Source organism: Cenococcum geophilum, assembly GCF_001692895.1.
Source record: "Cenococcum geophilum 1.58 unplaced genomic scaffold K441scaffold_1, whole genome shotgun sequence".
Lineage (NCBI taxonomy): Eukaryota > Fungi > Ascomycota > Dothideomycetes > Gloniales > Gloniaceae > Cenococcum > Cenococcum geophilum.
This window is the reverse complement of record NW_027137559.1, coordinates 4,602,394-4,622,823: the sequence shown is the minus strand read 5'-3', so window position 1 is coordinate 4,622,823 and position 20,430 is coordinate 4,602,394. Positions and strand designations below refer to the sequence as shown.

The 20,430-nt window shown below is 42.7% G+C and overlaps 3 protein-coding genes across 3 annotated transcripts; all 3 read right to left on the bottom strand.

The window, feature by feature from the left end:
* Positions 1 to 14,537: 14,537 nt before the first annotated feature.
* Positions 14,538 to 15,043, bottom strand: K441DRAFT_7795 (uncharacterized protein). Its single transcript, XM_067654445.1, has one exon. It carries the CDS (start codon positions 14,952 to 14,954, stop codon positions 14,649 to 14,651), a length of 306 nt encoding a protein of 101 aa, XP_067510461.1. The 5' UTR covers positions 14,955 to 15,043; the 3' UTR covers positions 14,538 to 14,648.
* A 507-nt stretch (positions 15,044 to 15,550) lies between these two features.
* Positions 15,551 to 17,168, bottom strand: K441DRAFT_683439 (uncharacterized protein; the record flags this gene model as incomplete). The annotated part of the gene is made up of 2 exons (XM_067651690.1): positions 15,551 to 16,755; positions 16,817 to 17,168. The coding sequence occupies 2 exons, from the start codon at positions 17,166 to 17,168 to the stop codon at positions 15,551 to 15,553; spliced, it is 1,557 nt and encodes a 518-aa protein (XP_067510460.1).
* Positions 17,169 to 19,021: 1,853 nt separating this feature from the next.
* Positions 19,022 to 20,355, bottom strand: K441DRAFT_650490 (uncharacterized protein; the record flags this gene model as incomplete). Its single annotated transcript, XM_067647044.1, has 1 exon — positions 19,022 to 20,355. A coding segment is annotated over exon 1 (878 nt), but the record flags the coding sequence as incomplete, so codon positions are not given.
* Between the last annotated feature and the right edge of the window lie 75 nt (positions 20,356 to 20,430).

Sequence of the window (20,430 nt, the reverse complement as noted above, 5' to 3'; positions counted from 1 at the left end):
AATAGTTACCTTATATTGCAATTACAGTACCCCCCCGGGTGATACTGATACTAATTAGTAATATCACAGATTAGAATCCGGTGTTATTATAAAAAGAGACAATACGCGATCGCTCCTACTAAGGCCCGTCAATCGTGTTGCGTTTACTAAGGAGAACCCTTTTTACTAAGGCCCTGGGAACTTAAAGAACCAACTCCTACTAAGGCTTCGTTCGGTTCGCGTCTATTACGCAAATTAACTACTTAATAAGAAGAACCCTTCCTACTAAGGCCCTAGGAACTTAAGAACCGACTCCTACTAAGGCTTTATTTAGTTTGCGTCTACTACGTAAATTAATACCCAGTATAACCTCTTTACTAAGCGCTAGTACACCTAGTAGCGTCAGCAGCACCCCTACCTACACCCCTACCTACACCACGACCTACACTATAATCTACGCTAGTTAATTATATCTAATATAGGAATTTAACGTCCGGACTAGGGTAACGAGATTACCCTAACCAATAAGACTACCGCAAAAGACATTACTAACTACGTCAGGAAAACGGGAAGTGGCGCAGGAAATTTGGTTTCGCTAAAAGTGTTTTTAGGGCCCGGGGCTAGCTTTCCGCCATATTAGCTAACCCCCCCTAGCCCGGGGCCAGCTTTTAGCTATATTAGCTAACCCCCCCTAGCCTAAGGCTAGCTTTTAGCTATATTAGCTAACCCCCCCTAGCCTAGGGCTAGCTTTTAGCCATATTAGCTAAGCCNTAGAGCTATACGCTAGCACTATNCTAGCTTATAGCTATAAAATAAATATTNTTACTATTATTATATTTATTGCTATTAGGGTATTAAAATCCTAAAGGCCTCCGGGTAGGCTCCTAGTAGGCTTCCTAGTAGGCTCCTAGCAGGACTTTAATTTTCCTTATTATCTAAATTATCCAAAGTACTATTGGGTCCCCGCTATATTCCTAACAGCCTCTATACGTGCCTTTATATACCCCTTATATACCTAAATGCCACCTTTACCCTTCCTTCCTTCCTTATATCCTCCCTACTTAGGGAGGCACCAGAACGGTAGCTAGAGGACTATAACCAGAACTAGAGGACTGTGACCAGAACTAGACGACCGTCGCCAAAACCAGACGACCGTCGCCAGAACTAGACGACCATCGCCAGAACTAGACGACCGCCGCTAAAGCTAGACGATAATCGTTTAAACGACCAGCCAGCAAATACTATGATTAATTTAATTAATCGATCGAATTGAACTAGAGCCTTAATATCATCCTATTACCAAATCAAATCAAATTAAGGCCTCTTAGGGAGGCACCCTAGATAACTACCGTTTAAACGTACAGCCAGCAAACGCCTAGAGAGAACGATTCGAATTAATATAATTAATCGCAATCAAATCAAGCAGAGCCTTTAATTGGGCCGATCTCTCCCCTAAATTACAAATACAGACAGGTAGGCATAGATAAGTAGGCACGACCGGCAGGCATAGATAGGTAGGCACGAATAAGTAGGACGGTCAGATGGTAGAATAGGTAGGATAGGTAGGATAGGTAGGATAGGTAGGATAGGTAGGACAGGTAGGATAGGTAGGACAGGTAGGATAGGTAGGATAGGCAGGATAGGTAGAATAGGCACTAGGCCTAGTTAGGAAATCAGTATATAGCCAGCGGATCATTAGAAACGCCGCCAATTAACGATTTAGAGACTCTGCGAGAGATATCCCTTATAGCTACTATTAATTTTAAATTTTAAATTTTTAAATTTTAAATTTTGAATTTTATTATAATTATACATATTATAGCTATAGGAAATATTATATAAAATATATAAAATATATAAAATATATAAAACGTACAAAACGTATAAAATGTGCTAATGTTGCTAATATGGCCCTGGGCTAGCCCTGGGCTAGCGTAAATAAGTGTATATAAGCAGATTAGCGAATCCAGCTGAAATGACCCTAGGCCAGCCCCAGGCTAGCCCCTAGCTAGCCCCTACCACCCTCCCGTTTTCCTGACGTATATTAACTTTAAAATTAATAATAATTCATTGCTTAACGTCCGATTCGGATCCCTATTAGGCCCACACGGACTACTCCTTATTTATATATAGGGAGAAAACTCAACTTAAGAAAGACTTAACTTGAGAAAACCCTGTGATCTATCTTCTTGCCTCTTAGGACTCGCCTATAAGGCGCCTACGAGGCGCCTATAAGTTACCTATAGTGCTCCTACTACCTTACTTTTTANCCTCCTTAGGAACCACTGCTGCCGTAACTAGCCTATAGACGCGCTAGTATTATATACTTTACTCTACTACTATAGAGTNATTAGGGGGCGCCCGTTGCTCGCCCCCCCGCCCTTTATTATTATTTCCTTTATAACCTAAAACTGGTTTAGTATATTTTAGCTAATAAGCTACTAGGTAACCGCCTTAAGGCCTTTTTATATTAAGAGCAGTGTCTTATAGTTCTCTATACTAGCTACTAAGAGTATTACTTCTTAGTTAGTGCGTAAGGGGCATAACAGTAATTATATGTTTTGGTGTCTGTCTTAGCCAGCCATATTTACATCTTAGGCTACCTACTAGGATACCTACTTAGTAGAGCCAGTCTTTTAGTCCTATTATTCCTATTCTTAAGAGCGTTGCTATATATATTTCTGCCTTTATTAGGCCTTTTTAGAGCCCTAGGGTGTCTACCCCCCTTATAGCGTTAAACTATGCTACGGCTTAGGTTCCTTTTTAGTTAGCCTCTTATACCTTTAACTCCTATATACCTCTCTAGTGTTAGTCTAGCCAGTATTGCATTACGGTAAATAGTTTCCCGGCATTCTTTTATGCTCTACTTTAGCTCCTTTTCTCTCCTTACTATTATCCTTACTGGCCTCTCTTACGCGTCTCCCTTTTTCCTCTATGTGGGCTAGGCCCTAAAGCAGCACTATTTTTCTTCTGCTTTCTTTACCTGTTTCTCTAATATATCTTCCCTACTTTAGGTTATTAGTTTATTCTCTATAAGGCGCCTAGGGTCCCTTTATAGTTTATTTAGGCGTGTCTTTAATATACTTATAATATTAGAGTTATATTCCTTTTTACGCCCTTTATATTGCAGCGGCTTTAATATATTAGTTATAGGGGGGAATATTAGCTTCCTTCTTAAGCAGAGCTATAGCCGTTTACTTATATCCGCCTATTTACTCTAGAGGCAGGCTGTTTAGACCTTTTAGAGTATTTAGGAGGAGCGATTTAGGGGGGCCTTTCTTAGATTCTCTAATGGCCCAAATACTAGACCTATACGTCATGGTTGGCCGGACAACTGCTATATATAGTAGGCGTAACCTCTAGAAGTATAGACCCTATATAGAATTAACAATCCTAAATAATGCGATATACTATGCTTAGCCCTTATGGGCTACTTACGCCGCATATACGCTCTACCGGAGCTTACTATCTACCTATACTCCTAATACTCTTAGGCCCTAAACTGGTTAACCCCTAAAGCCTTAGATATAAATTATATGCTAAAGATCTACAGATTAGTTGCGTTTTCTTATAAAATAGATTAGCTGGTATTTCTCTAGTAAGAATTAAACTCTATATCGTCTTGCCTATTCTATATAGGTATTATATACTTTCTCTAGTATTCTATAATTCTCTATAGCTATTGGCCCGTATATAATTAGGTTTGTATTATTAATAAAGCCTATCCCCTAAGTTGCCCCTTTTTTAAAGGAGTTAAGCAGGTTGCTTATAAAGAAAAGAAAGAGTATAGGCAAGAGGGGTAATCTTTATGGTATTCCTATTATAACTATAATAGGGGGGCTTTGGTATCCGCTAAAGACTAGTAATATTTCTTTTTAACCTGTAAACCCTTAAATAAATTATATAATCTATTCTGGGAAGCCTTTTGCCCTAAGGATGTATAGGAGACACTTATGGGGTATATTATTATAGGCGCCACTAATATCTAGGCTAAGCATTAATACTATAAAGTCCCTTCGCATCGCCCATGTAGATTTAATAGTAGTAGCGAGTAGCGTAAGTACTAATAGTGTTAAGCGGTTCTTTCTTGCCCCTATTTAGCTTTATAGTAGTAGAGCGTATTCCTTAGCCGTGTCTACTATATGGTCCGCTATTACCCTTTCTAAGATCTTACTAAGGGTATTCTCTAAGGCAATAGGGCGGTAGCTTCCTAAGAGTAAGTAGTCTACTTTACCTTCTTTGCGTAGGATAAACGTTATTATAGCTCTTCTAAGTCTTGGATAGTAGCCTATTATAAAGTATACTCTAGCTATATCCGTAAGCTAAGGTGCTATTAATAGTCCGTAGGTCTTTAGGGCTTTATTTAGGATCCTATCTAGTCCTAGTACTATATTATTTAAAAGGCGGCTAATAGTTCTAGCNATTTCTTNNGTTGTTATATNACTGTTAACNCTTAGGNNAGTNACTAGTGCTTNNCCTGTAATATTACTAAGGTCTACTAAAGCTAGTTAAGGGGAAAATCTTTCTATAAGGATCTTTGCCTTCTTATTATTGTTACTTATAGCCAGTAATTCACCTAGTCTTCGCAGAGGCGGAAGGTATAGGTCTTCTACTAGACATCCCACCTTTTTCTTTACCTATTTTGCTATCTTTTAAAGACCTTTATTATAGAGGAGGCTTAGGTTAGTAGTATGCTTATTTATAAACTATCTCCAGCTATTTCTTACTTCTTTTTTTAGGGTATTCTTTAGCTAGTTTCTTATGTCTTTATATTATCTCTTATCTTTAGAATTATAGCTGCTTATATATTTTCTTCTTGCTTGTTATTAGCTGGCGATAAAAATTGCGTATTGTGCGGACTATACGTGTTGCGTATAGGGGCCCAGTTTTAAGACCGGGCAGTGCTCTTTTAGCCCGTTTTTAATTACTGCCTAAATCCTTTCTAGTCTTTAGTTAATTTCCTTAGGGGTAGCTAATAAGCCTCGCTTGTTTGGTATTGGGTGGATTTCTTCTAGGTCTTAAAGTTATTATTTAACTATATTAAGGAAGCTGTTTATCTTAAGCTTTCTTATTATATATCTTTTACTATTTAGTTGCGCCTTAATATCTAGATCTAGCTATATTTAGATAGGGATATAGTTTAAGGCGAGTACCTATTCTTCTTTAGGTTTGTACCTTTTAAGTCTCTAGTATAGGCCTTTATCTATAAATATAAGGTTAATTATACTTTTAGCGGTACCTTATTACTATGTAATTACTCCTAGGGGGGTAGCTAGCTTAAGGCCCCTAGTGTCTATAGCTCTTAGTAGGCACTTTACCTATTATTTAGTAGTAATATAGATACCCCCCCACTATAGGTGGTAGAGGTTTATATCTCCTAATAGAATAGACTTTATACCTTTAGTTTTTAGTAAGCTTATTACTAATATAATGTTCTCTATTTATAGGACCCCTTTAACCCTAAGGTTATATATATTAATAATCTATACTGGTCCCCTATATATCTGGATTATTATTACTATAATATCTAGGTTAACTGCCTATTATAACTATAAGGACAGGCTAATAGCCTTACTGATTATAAAGCATACGCGTATAGCTGCTTTTGGTTTGTATAGGAGCTAAAATCCTTAGGGGTAGTATGTTAATTATATATAGGCATTATAATACGGCTCTTATATAGTAAGGATATAGTATTTCTTTAGGTCTAGGCTGTTTAGTAAGGGCCTTGCGAGACAGTGGTTTATATTGCCGTAGTTATACTATATAATAGATAGGTAGCGGACCCCTAGTAAGGGTTCTTCGCCTCTCCTTTATTCCTTACTTCTTCTATTTCTACTTTCTTTAGGACATTTAGAACTTCTGTTTCTTATATTTACACCCTAGTTACTACTTATTTTATATAGAGCTTTCCATTCCCGTATTTTATATTCCTACTAGCGCTTTTATATCTAAATCTATTATTATCTCCAGTTCTTCCCCTATTCTTACTAGTTGGCTATATACCCTTTAAGAGTCGGCTACGAATGTTATATTTACCGCGTTAAGTCTAATTCTTAATTATCCTAGTCTTAAGCTTACTATAGCTGTCTATAAGGGTCTTCCTATAGGGCGTCCTCTTCCTTATGTTCCCTATAACCCTTATGTCCCTATATAGTCTAGTAATATTACGCGGCGTCGCTTCTAGCCCGTTAAGGCTTAGGATAGCTAGCCTAGCCCCCTAATATTAAAGGTAGGAAACGCTGGAAAGGTACTTACGCCCCTCTAGCTTATTGCCTGTTGTTTCTATTCGTATAACCTAGCGTGTAGTTATTCCCGTAGCTATTAAGCCCTTACCTTCTATCTCCTGTATTTAATGCAGTCTTCTCTCTCCTACGCCTTGTGTATACTTTAGTGGCAGTTTATATATTTTGTTTAGTCTTAATTTAAGTAATATCTTATATCGTGGGGGCCTATATAGTAGCCGCAGCACACCTGTACTGCGTATATGGATTAGGTATATCTCTATTATATACAGCAATAGTATTATTCTAGGCGGAGTCTGTAGTTATAGAGCCTTATGTTATATATAAGGCCATTTATAATAATACCTTTTTAGATAAGGAGTTTTTATATTCCTAGTATATGTGTGCTAATGATAAGGGAGCTATACGTTTAACCAGCGCCTCCCTAGTAAGTCTTTAGCAACCCTTATATTCTTTTATTGTTTTTATTATATACTTAGTTTATATTTTCCTATTATAGCTATTAGATTTAGGTAATCTTAAGTCCTAGTATAAGGCGTTTCGTTTGTTTTACTATTTTATATATAGTTACTATATTATCCGCCTAGCGCCCCTTTTCTACCCTAAGGCTTAGGGGAACTGCTAAGACTTTAACTAGGTAATCTTCGCGGAGCACTTTTATACCAATACGTTCTTCTAGCCTATCCCCTACCCTTACGGCTTATTCCTTTACCTATTGGTCCCTTAAGGTAACTCTAATATCTCCGCTCTTAAGGTGTTGGACTATAACAGCGTTATAGATCTCTTTATAAATCTCTATAAGGACTTCTGTTTCTAATTATCCCTTAAGCCCCTCTACTTTTTTTATATTTAGTTATATTATAATTATATACCCGGATATTATCTTTAGGGGGGTAGGTTCCTTATATTATAGAAGCGCAGCTACGGCGGCCTAGGTACGGTTTACCGGTAAGAAAGGGTTTTATTTATTTTTAATTTTATTTAGCCGTTAGAGGATTTAATTAAGGGTTTACTAGAGGGGCGCCTAAGGTTCGCTAAACTAGCGGAGCCATTCTGCTAGCTATATTAGTTCGTTATAGCTAATAGTTGCTCCCCTATAACTATGGATACTAGACGCGTCCAATAGGCTTTATATTTTATTAGATGCCTTCTTAATAGAGGTCTTTCCGCTTTGTAGTATAGTATTCGCCCGTTCTTGTTATAGAGGGCCATTGCTAGGCGTGGTTCTGGTGGACGCGCGTGAGTGCAAACCACCGTCGTTTGACGTATACCTCCCCTGCGATACATGCATCTCAGGGGGATAACTTTAAAATTAATAAGTATACTAAGCGCAACTTTAAGGATAAAAGCTTATAGGAATTATACTAAGAGGACTTTAACAATTTCGAGGTATAGACATTTAAGGACGCTTATAGGTCCGCAATTAAGGAACTTAAACAACTACTCCAACGTAATAGAGTATGGGTCTTTAATAAAAAGAGTAAGTTAGTACTACAAGTACTATACAATATTACCCACGAGGACGACCCTACGGAATGGTTAGATAAAGAAATTAAGCTATACATTAACAATAAAGGACCCTTTAATTTATACGTTATCAACCGCCGTCTTAAATTACGTTTATTAACCCCCTTAACGTCACCTACCCCAACCCCAGCTGTTTTAAATGACCTCCCTATGACCAAGCCTCCCTTACCTACGAACGTCACAGCTCCTTCTATAAAAGTTACAGCCGCTATTAACTATGGTAGAGACTTAGTAACCCTAGTAAAGATATATACAGAGAAAAGCAAATATAGTAAAGAGGATAACAACTTTGACCGCAAGCTTACGATTTTTAACGACCTTTATAACAAAGTTAGTATACTATAAGAGGTAAAGACTAAAGGCTTTCTAATAATGCTATGTGGTATTACTTTTAACTTCTATTATAAGAATAAGGCAACCTATACCACCTTTAACAGCATCTGCAATGCCGTATATAACTATTTTAAAGGACTGGAATATAAGCGTGGAATGCTATTACTCTTAAGACAGTAATAATAAAAAATGAAAGCAAGTCTACAGGGGACTATCTATAGCTACTACTTAACGACCTCCGTTATTTATAGCATGGTCTTGACGCTAACCTCTATAATAACAATTTCCTATATAACAAGCTTATTATCGCTTGTTAAGACGTCGCTACTTACTAGGTAGCTTACTTAAACCCACCTACTATACTTACTAGCCTTATAAATAGCCTATAATTATTAATTATTACTTATAAGAAGATTAATAGTACTATAGGATAACCTGCTAATATATTCTTATAGCCTATAGAACAGCCTATGGACGTATTTTTTACTAACCATCGCTACTACCGGCCGACGCCTCGACTAAGCTTATTAAATAATTATTACGGCAATAACGCTAGGACGTGCTTTATATGTAAGAAAGGAGACTATTAGTTAACTAGGTATACTAAAGAAGAACGTAATAAAGTAAGAGAAGGTTTTAAGAGACGTGTCCACTAGTACCTTACGGATAACAATATTAATAACAACTTCGACAAGGATATAGTTCTAACTACTACTAGCGGCAATTTCTTCTATAACAACTTTGGTGTTAAGCACTTTATGACTTTAAATAGGCTAATACTAATTAAAACCGCTAAGAATATAGTTACGTCTATAAACAACAATGCCTTTATCTACGGCCTTACTAGTAGTATGGAACCTGGTGGTACGGAACCTAGTATAGCAAGACGCAATAATAAGGGTAAAAACGCCACCTACTTCTGCAACGACGATAACGACGTTAATATAGAGAACCTTACTGTTGACATTGACTTCCTTAACTGTTATTTTAACGACGATGAATAGGACTCAGCCCTTCCATATATTTTACCCTATAGTCTATAACAGCTCTACAACTCTTATACCTTCTAAAGCCGCCACACCTTTAGTTCTAACTTTAACTACGCTCTGTTATGGGATACCTCAGTAACACCTTATATACGCCTACCTATCTCTACCGCAATATCCATAGCGATATCCGCAATATCCGTAACGATATCCGCAACGTCTGTAATATCCATAATATTCGCAATACCCAAAACATTCGCGATTACTGCCCTAAGCACCTATTAACCTATATACTTCTCCTTTATACTTTCTTACATTCTTTCCTTTTTATAAATGTCGCCAGTGTCTATATAAGTAGAGGTTATAAATTGTATTACGCGTAGAGTGTATGCAGCAGGGGCTATATACGTAGCGTAGGCCACCTAACCACCTACGGCCCGATAAATAGCCCGACCTTTACTACCCCTTTCTTTCTCTTTTAGTAGATGAAGAAAGACACAAATAAATCAAGAAACAGTTACCTTATATTACAATTATAGTACCCCCCTAGGTGATACTAATAATATCTATCTCCTAGTCTAACTACTATTTATATCGCAGATTCTCTAATCTGTAAAGAAGCCTCTTGCCTCTTACTTATAGGTGTCCTAATTCGCGCTCCAAATTCTTAATCCCTTAGATTCTTTAATCCCAAGCTTACTTCTAACTTAAGTTTAGCTCCCGCCTTAGTCTAACTAGGCGTCCGTAGTATTCTTATCTTATTTTAAAAGTCTTAAATCTTACTTATCTCGTTTTAAGAATCTTATGCTGTTAGGAATTCTTATCCTAAGCTTATTCGTATGTCTTTAAACTAAGCTACTACCCTACTCCATCGGTTTTCGTCTGTTGTGGGTCCTTAGGTATGCCTTATCTTATCTTAAGAATCTTAAGCCTTTAGCCTTTTGCCTTTATTAAGTAGTAAGCTAGCACTAGCAGTTGTCTGCTTACTTAATTGCTTTTAGATATTACTCCTTTTATCTTATAAAGTAATGGATGCCGTATGTAATGGTGTTATAATACCCGTTACTAAACCTTACTCTATAGCGGTCTTAGTTTCTACTTCTATTATATCGTCGAGGTTTAGATACCCCTAGTTAGTTCCTTTTTTATCCTTAGTGCTGTTAATTAGTAAGTACTCTAACTCCATTATTATTGTTGCTAATCTTTATCCGTATATTACTATAATATCTTAATCTAGCCTATAGAGTCGATCTTATTCTTTATCTAACTCTTTAGTTCCTCTAAGTCCTCTTAACTCTAGCTCTTATAGCCAATAGCTTGCGCTATACTTAGCGTCTTTATAAATTTGGTATACGTTATTATAACAAAACGCGAAACTTCCAATTAAACACTCTTTTGTTCCTTACAGTATACTATTATTCCTCTATACGTATATATCGTCTACTATTAGTCTAGTTCTCTTTATTATATAGTAACTCTAACTATCTTTATAATCCTTTGCGAAATAATCTTATTTCCCGCAATTTATACAAGCTCCGTTTTTAAACTATTAACTTTGCTATAGAGTCTACCTAAACATCTTCTGCTGCTAAGATCCCTAGTTTAGCCTATGTTCCTTAGTCCTATAATTACTAGATCCTTAACCTCTAGGTTTCTATAGTTTCTTACTCTATCTCTTATAGGCTTCTTTAGTACCACTTAGGTCTATTAGCTCTGCGCTATACTATAGTTTCTAACTTAGCTTTAGTCGTTATGTACTCTACGTCTTATATAACTATAGAACTCTATCCTAACCTCTCTTAGTCTGCTCCCTTTAGTAAATCCTATTATTAATCTTTATTACTTAATCTATTAATTCCCTTAGGGTGTCCACATCTTCCATTAGAATAATTACGTCCTAGACTTTAGCCTTAAGTCCCTATTTATACTGTGCCATAAGCGCCTTATTATTCCACTTTACTTATATTACTAATATTTAAAACTGCGTTATATACTTAATTGCTAAGGTTTACTACATAATATCTTAGAGTTTTCTTTCTGCTATGGTCACTACCTCCAGGTCTCCAAACATTTGCGTAAGTCGCTCCTTAAACCCTTCCTAACTTAAGAATATAAACCACACGTCCTAATTAGTAGTTATTATTCTATTAGCTTATATTTCTATAAGGTAAGGCTTAAACTATTTAAGTGCTCTTTCTAATAGGAATAACCCTATATAGGCTATTCGATCCATAGGTATTACTAGCTTTACTCCCTCTTACGCAATCTTAAAGTACATTTGCATAAGGAATCCTTTAAGCTTTAATCTTTCTCCTAAGAATCTCTCAATTAATGGTAACTTAACCTTTGCTGCGCCTATCCCGTTAATCCTTTATTTAAGTGTCGCATTGTTTTCTATTAACTGGTCGACTATCTCTTATAGTTGTCTAACCGTTATAGGCTGCTGTAAGTTAGTATCTGCTATACTGGTATCACCTAACCTTAAAGTAGTTGCCGCCGTTAATGGCGTTGTGGTGGCTGCTTTTGGTAGTATATTGTTTAACTTATTAAAACTATAACTAGGTAGTAATTATGTCACGGAACCTTGTAGTAGATACTACGGTAGGTCCTATTATTGGGCTAGGTGTATAGGTATTACAAGTAAGTTAACAACGTAATAATAACTAGTGGAGTGGTTGCCTAACAGATTAACTTTAATTATATTCTAAGAATCACTATAAAGAAGGAACTATCTAGGTAGGGACTAAGGGTCCTTAAATACATAACCGTACTCCTATAAAATCCTCCTTATACATAATATACGTGTGCTCTGTCTACTCTGTCACAGATTATATAGATCCTATAGATTATACAGATCACATTATGTGACCTTGGTACCATTCCTCGTTATATAGCTCTACCGGATCCATCCTGGACTATGCTCTTATTAACTAACTAGCTTCTTCCAACTCCTCTCCTAGTAGTCGTAATATTGTACTTAAAGCGTCCGTAACAATCGCGCCTTATTTATTAAAGGACGTTTATAATATAGATAAGACCGGGCTATTTTGGAAGGCTATACTAGATACTATATTAGCTACTAAGCCTTAATTAGAAACAAAGAAGTAAAAGGTACGGATTACCCTAGGCTATTACTCTAATATAGATGGCTTAGATAAGCTTCCTCTCCTTATAATTGGCTTATTATAACGGCCACGTTACTTTACAGCCAATTATATTAATATAGCCTTATTAAATATTACGTAGAGGTTTAATAAAAAGGCCTAGATAATAACGGTGATTATACTTAAGTAGCTTACCTAGTTTAATAAAAGGATATACCATAGGAAGATACTCCTTTTAATTAACGGCTTTAGCGCCTATAAAGCAGCTATTTAAACACTAATTAAGAATAGCTCTCTTAAGAATACGCGCGTGGAGTTCCTTCCTCCTAATTACACCTTAGTATACCAGCCTTTTAATTAAGGGATAATTATAAACTTTAAGCTGCTCTACAGGCGATACTAGCTGTAATTTATAGTGAAGCGTTTACTTTAAGGTAAGGATCTAATTAAGCAGATTTACGTCCTATAGGCAGTTCGATGGTTAATTTACACTATAAATAATTAAGAATTGCTTTATTAAGTCTATATTATTTGGCTCTTATATAGGCCTACGGCCTTGCCCTTAAGACTATATCCCTTGCACCGATAATAACGTCCTATAAAATGTGGCCCGTGCGCACCAATCATATATGGGCGGTAAGTCGTTCTGCCGCATTACCAGGACTGCGAAAACACGCGAGATGCCCGTACCTACCCCAAATTTGTATACGCACGCATGAATGCACCTATTACCACTATATCTCGCCTATATACTCCTTAAAATAACGACTAAATTAATTACTATAAGCCGCATAAGTGCATTTATGCGTGCGCATACAAATTTAGGTAGGGAGAGGTGGGTGCAGGCATCTCGCCAACTTTTTTGTCCACAGCGTGCGCAAGAAAGTTTTGATGTTCTTGACTGCGTGCACGGGCCACATTTTATAGGACGCCATCGGTGCAAGGGATAGATCCTCCCGTTATTACTAAAATGGAGCAAATAGCGAAATAACTAAAGGCCGCAGAAAGAATTCGCGATATAATAAATATTTAGGATTTTATTAAGCTACTAGGTAAGGAAGTGGAGGATTTATTAGAGGATCTTATTAAGCACGTAGCAGAGCTATATGCAGGGCCTGATCGCGATATGGAAACAAATAAAGAAGTTATTAAGCAGCCTTAAATTAAGCTTAGTAAGGCGCTCGTAGCTTTATAAAAGCTTCGTCTCTATAAGGAGTAGTAAAGCGATTCTAATAGAGACGTAATTACAACTCTATTAAGGCATAAGCGTTGGCTTTAAGGCCGACGACCTTAAAACACCAAATAGTAATTAATTGCGATATATTTTAGTATAGCCGATCGCTTAATTACAACTTTATAAGCGTAGATACATAATATTATTACCTAATTTTGAATTTGGGTGCATTTTATATACAAGTATGTAATACAACGATACCCTTGGTATTACGATACGCTCGGCCGAACCAACCGTATCGTACTAAAGAGATTTGACTGTATTCCGTTATATCACCTTTCCGCTCTATTCGTGAAGTGTTCGGCGAGGTAGCTAGCTAGCCGCGGGCGTTTCCGTATGCGAAAGCGAGGGGGAACGGGCGATGGCGTAATTGCATGTGTGGGTGGTCGCGTGTGTTGGGGGGAAGGATACTAAAGGCCAGCATTGACTGCAGTCGGACAATTTTAGAACAGGGCAAGATGATAGGTTCGGGATAACGCGCCATTTGGCTAGATGGAGAATGGGTTTCTGGGAGCGAATGGACAAGGGGAGGCGCATGCGTTGGGAGGGCATTTCCGGTCAGCGGTGCCAAATGGGTAAGCCGGTGATGGGATGCGCAGAATAGAAATAGCTAAGATGGACACTCGCAGGACGGGAAGCTCACAGGACTAAACTTGCAGGACCGGAAGGACGAGGGCCGGGATGAGTGGGATGCGGAGGGGGGCGACGGTGCATTAGTAGCCAGCATGTTTTCTCGGTCGGCACAGGGCAATTTAGCGTATGGTATGTGGACACCCGGGTTCCATCACGGCAGCTAAGCTGCGACGGCCGCTTGGCAGCGGAAGCGAGGGACGGGGCGCGACGGAAGATTTGAGAAGCAGAACATGCGTTGTAACGCGGCATCTGAGCGATGTGGATGCAAGGCCCGCGCCGCAGATCTTAGGACCGGGTGATATACACAGGGCGGAACGTCGAATCTTGTCCAACAGTGTAGAATAGGCACCAGCACTAGCACCAGCATCAGCATCAGCATCAGCATCAGCAGAACTGCGATCGCTGGGGAGAGAGCGGATGGAACCAAGATGAACGTGCGTTGGCAAAATGAACCGGCACGTTCATGCAGGCTGGCGGGTCCGGTTTTAGGGAGAATGTTGGTGCATACAGGACAGGGATCTGGAGCCACGGGAGGCGAGTTGCTGGGTACTCTGCTATCGGGATGGAAGCGTGTGTATATCCGTGCTGAGAAATATAGTTCACTATATTATTCCGCATATATCGTCCGAAACGGGACCGACAGGAGAACGTTATAGGAAGGTAGTAGTTTTCGATTACGGAATATTTCCTTCGCTGCCCTCGCAGTTATGTAGTTCGTTGTCATGTGGTCAGAGAGAGGGGGTAGGGAGGGAAAGGGAGAGAGAGAGCGTATGGGTGATTTCCTATATTTTAAGGCTTTTTTTGGGGGGTTCAAGGTCAATATCGGAGATTGGAGATATTTGATGCTCGAACGAGAATTACCAAGACTGTCCACTAACGAGAAAAGGCATCCTCCAAATGGCATCCTCCACATATTGCAAGAAATTAAAAAAAAATAGAAGAAAAAATAAAGTTCCAGCCAGCGCTGGTAAATTTGTTGGGGAGAATTGAAATCACAAAATAATGCTAGTTTGAAACAGCCACGCCGGGGGTTAAAAATGCCGCAGGGAAAAAAACCGACGAAGAACTAAGAAAAAAAGCTGCGCCGAGACATGCAGATCATAAAACACCTTGTAATGGCAGTCCAGAAGAAGGTTAGTGCGAGGAAAACAGGACCCGAGCACGTGGTAAGACCAGGGGCTTTATTGTTATTCATTGGAGACGATGAGTTGTTTGTGGGGGAAAATGCGGGTGGTTGGGTGTTGGTACATATGAATTCATGCCCGACGTGGTCGTATCCTGTAAAGCGCCATGCTGCACTGAGAAGGCCACACATATACCGAGGTGAAAGGGAAAGCACGCCAAAGGGAAAGCGGTGAGGCCGATCTGTGTGAAGATGGCAGACATTCGGACATAGCCTAAAATCTGCCCGCATGCTTGGACGTGTACGTGACTCGGAAGAATGGCTGGATCTGCGGGGTGCTGGAGCTGTGGCAGTTGTCCTCGTGCCGTGGAAGCGGGCAAAATATCCTACTTGTGGCCGTGCTCGGTGCACCTTCTGACAACCCACTTCTCCCAGAGTTTGCGTTGCGAGTAGCTAACGGCTACACCGTCATCGCCCAGGTCTTCTGCGCTGTCTGGATAACCGGTCCGGCCGTTGCAATTGCACCACGGTGCGGAAGCAGGCGTGTCAGGTGAGAGTGGGAAATCCATCCCTCCTCCTTGCTCTGGTCCATCATCTGTGCCTGCATCCGAGCCTGTATCTGGGGAATCCGTGCTGTCGAAATCGGAGTGGTCGGGGGAGTCGTCGATAGGCGCATCCGCATGCGGATCCCAATCGCTCTCCTCGTCGCTGTCGCTGGCACCGCCAGGCGGGTCGTCCGGAACTTCTGCTCCGATGGTCCATTGTTCGTCAAAGTGTTGGGCGTAATCTATTCGCCGTAAACTCACCCAATCCAGCCTCGTCATGTCGTCTCTCAGAAAAGCCAGGACATCCTTCCATCTACTTCCGTCTTTCAGGAGAACGTCTCTTAACCGTAACCCCCGCAGTTTTTCGCGGTGTCGCCGTGCGAGGGCGATGATTTCATCCGCGTCTAACCTCCAGGCTTGGATGCCAAACGCGAGAAGTTTTTCCCATTTGACGTTGTGAAAAATCTCTTCTAATTTAAGACCTAATGGCCTGTGCGAAGGAAAGCCAATGTGCACGGCCTGCATGTTCTTTGCCGCGTTGAAAACAACCTTGGACAGCGAAGATAGCTCTTTCATCCGGTTATCCAGGTCTGTTCCATCGTCAAAATGGAGCTCTAGACACGTGAGGCGCTCCGCAAGAATCGCAAAGGTATTCGGTGGGTCACGTGCCCAAACGACCACACTCTGTGGACTTAACATGGGCGAGGAGAAGCGCGTACACGGCGATCGTGAGGCGAGCAGCGCTGCGCCAATCGTCTTTGTGCTGTGAGAACACGCTGGGGGCCATTTTAATTCCACGAGCTGGTTGAGTTCGTCATGCTGACGAATGTAGGCCAGCAAAAGTCCATCTTCTTGGTCCTGCACACGTAGAATCTGGACGTGTTGGAGAGAGGTGAATGCCGAGATGGCCTTGTTCAGCACTCGGGCATCTTCTTCCGACTGCACAATCTCCCGTTGCTCGGTGACTTTGCGCACAAAGTGCCTGACGTCCAAAAAGCCGAGACTGTCTGGCAGATTCGGCAGCAGCTCTCGCACCCGCTCTCTTCCTGAGACTCGGTTAGTAAAGATTCTTAGTCAAAAGATGGGGGGGGGGTTGGAGAGAAAAACCCTCGACGTAGAAATAGGGCACCATGTAGCTGAATTTTTTGACATGTTTAGCAAGATGGTCCTGGCCAGCAATGTTCTCCAATCGCTTCAAACCCTTTCGTGAAAATCTGGTGGTGACGCGGGCGAACTGATGGACAGCCCCTAACTCGGAGAATCTTTTGCAGGTGAGTCTGAAGTTGCTGATGTTCTGAGCCTGGTCTCGCGCAGGCGGCGGAGGCGGTTTGAAGCTCTCCTGGGACAGGTAGGCGCGGCGGTCGAGACTGACCAGCTTCTCAGGGTCTGCTTCGATATGGTCAAGGATCTCGCGCAACAATTCGTTGGATAACTTGAGAATGCCGGGAACGGAGTCCATGGCGACAGACGCGGGGTAAGGAAATCATCTACCGGATAAACGACTGAAGGCAGAGGTTGGAACACGACAGGGCACGTGTGCGGGCGTCGGGGTTCGCCAGCATCAGTTGGTGGAGCGGGTGATGCTAATGGGCGATATGGGAGATAGGGCAGAGCTGGACTGACCGTGGTGTTGAGAATCAGCAGGAGAGTCGTGCGTGGAATTGAGGTCACGGCAATCGCGGCGGTACATAATAAAAGCAAGGCGCTGGCTGCAACATGACAGCAGCAGAGTAGCAAGGTGCAGCGGTGTCAGCCGAGCGCTATCGTGGATGAAGTTCGAGTGGGCAGGTCGGAGAGAAATCGCATGCACGCCAGCTGTTGGGTGGAGTCGTGGCGGGCCAATGAGGCCAATGGCAGCAGGAAGAGCAGGAAAAGCTAGGTCACATGACCCAATGTATCTGCGGAGTTTCGCGCGGGACGGCCAGTGATGCATGTCGTGTCCCGCAGGAATCGATTTCGATGGAGTGTTGTGCCATGCATGAGGAGGCCAAGGGGGATTCGACCGTAGTCGCGGACGCCCGCCCTCAGCGACTGAACGACCGCCTGCCACCGCCTGCCACCGCCTGCCACTGCCTGCCACCCTGAACCCTTGCCCGCCGCTGATGCAGCGCTTCGCTGGCAACGCAGCCATAGCCTCCGCGGTCTTGGAGAATACCCTCTCAATTGGTGCTGACAAGCGCTTGAAGAACGCCGCACGAGAGCGCCCCGATGGCCGTAACGAGCGCGATGAGTGTGACGTGCGTCGCCAGCCGAGGGCGTGACCGGCTAGGGACTCTTTGGCTGTGCCTTCCGGCGCACCGCCGTGAGGCTAGGGCTTGGAGCGAGGGAACCAGCTATATGGAGCTATATGGACACACAAGAAGCCCTGGCCGCGCCCTGCCGAGCCCTGGCGGCGTCCTGGGTCGGTCTGGAGGGCCTGGTAGGCTGGGGACACACCTCCCAACCTCCCCCGGAGGCACCACCAGGAGGCAAAACCCTTACAGTAGAGGCACATCCTAGAGGCACATCCTAGAGGCACACTCAAGAGGGCTGAAGAAACGCCCTGAAACGTGTAAATGCGATGTGGGAATGGGCAATGGCTCACGTCAAAGGCCCCATCAAAAAGGGCCCATTCTCGCCAACGCCGAATCAATCCGCGTCCAATTGCCTCCACGGGCTACTCCATACCCCAAGCTGCATACAAAAATGTCCGCTTGCTGCTCAGCCCGGATGCTTTGCCTCCCTGCTCGACCTCGCCTCTTTTCTGCACTCTTGCACAGAGAAGGATTACAATCTGCAGTCATCCCTTCCTTCGGTCGACGTGCGCGACAACCTGCCCAACACACCAGTCCTGTCTTTGCCTTGTCTCTGACGCAATCCCCATCTCCACGCACATCGCCTCTGTTCGTACTGAGCCAACGCCTGCTCCCTTACCGTCCTTACCGTTGTTGCACCGTGAATCCCCTACCCGTCTACGACCGCCATGTGTTCCTGTGTGGCTTGAACTATTGCTGTCGCCCAGGATTCGGCCTTTTCTCCGAGCGCAGTCGGCCCTCCACCACTGTTACACCAGCTCTCGGGAAGGTACCCGCTCGATGCACTTACCACTGTCGGCCTCTTTCATTTCGCATCACGATCGCTGCCTCCAATGCTTCGAATGCATCCAATGCAATGACTCGATACCTAGCCGCTCAAATCGTGCTGATCATACAGGCATTGGACGCATAAGACGCCCAATTGCGGCATATTAAACGTGGCTTCTGCTTCTAAATCTCTCACTTTGCATTCGCCGGATTTCTGTGCTGCTCAGCTTGCTCTGGAACGTCTCGTCCACCTTGCCTTGCGTCACCGTGCCATCCTCCTCTTCAGCATCCAGAACGTCCACCTCGAATATATCCAGAGGCGCCCACTCTTTTTCCGCTCTCCTCGCATTGACTGCCTTGCCGCCAGACCGGGTCTCAGCAGAAATCACTAATGCGGTAATTGTCTCATCCGTAATAGTGGGGCCGAACGGGTCCCAGATCTCGACATACTTGAGAATGAGGCTGGACGGCAGTGTGACATAGACGGCATGACCATTCGGGCCAGGTTCTGTCTTCTCTTCCACTGCGATGCGGTTGTCATTGGTAGGCCCAAAGTTGAGAATTGACCTCAGAAAGCCGTCGACGGCTTGCTGCCGTTCATGCCAGCTCTCCAAGAATTCAGCAAACTTTTTATTCTTGAGCAGCTCGTCCCCGGTGATGCCTATGGTTAGACTTCTCTGAGCCCCTTCATCCACCGTAGATGCTGGCTCGAGAACAAAAGCAAACATTGTGAGTAGTAATTTGTGACCAATATGTAGATGATCGAAAGTGCCACCAAGCACAACCGAGAGGTGTCGTTTGAAGTGGGCTGGAGCATCTGTCGGTGGTGTTTGCTCGTCCTTGGCGGAAACTTGGACAATGCCCCCTCGGACTCTGTGCACCTCTCTGTCAGCCTTCCCTGCCAAGAGAAAATTCTTGAGTATCTGCTCGCCCTCTTCAGACTCGATGGCGTAGACTGTCTCCCATGACCTCTGACTGCAAGCTAAAGTCTGGATGTCGATAATAGGGCCTTGGGACTCGCTTCCAGGACGCGATTCGAGAGACTGATCCAGTTGTCCGTTCCGAGGATAGGCTACTAGAAGAACGCGTGCATCGATCCCTTCCGAGTCTCCCACGTCAATTGACTCCTTTGCAGAGATGACACAGATTAACTTGTAGAGACCCGCCAACAAGCTCTGAGTGGTTGAATAGAGAGCGTTCCGCGGAACACTTTGTCGCCTATAGAGATGTTCGCACGGAAGAGCAATATCTAGAATGGTAGTCCCCTGTGATCTGGTAGGAGAGCGAGCCAGTTCTCTGAGCACTGAGAACAGGGGTGAACCGTACGCTGCTTTCAGTGCGGCAAAGGTGGGCGGCGAGGGTGCGGGTGATAGCAGGAGAAGAGAGCGGCGGTAGTCCTTGTGCAACGGCGGCATTATCGTGAGTGCGGTGAATGCCCTTGTGGGAAAGGGCGAGTAGAGGCGTGTCAAACGACGGAGAGAGTGTGGTCTGTTGGCGCTCATCTGTTGGCGTTCATCTGCTGGCGTTCGTCTACTGCCCGGCTCAGAGTGTTGGCGGACCTCCAGCAGGCCCCGCCTAAAAGGCTCAGGGCGCTGAGGATCAAGGACTGCGGGGGGCAGGGCGGCCGTTGGAAATGTTTGGCTTTGTCATCCACCATTC

Excerpts from the sequence above, each read along its gene's own strand:
- K441DRAFT_7795 (XM_067654445.1), bottom strand. The coding sequence starts at position 14,954 with ATGTGGAGGATGCCATTTGGAGGATGCCTTTTCTCGTTAGTGGACAGT.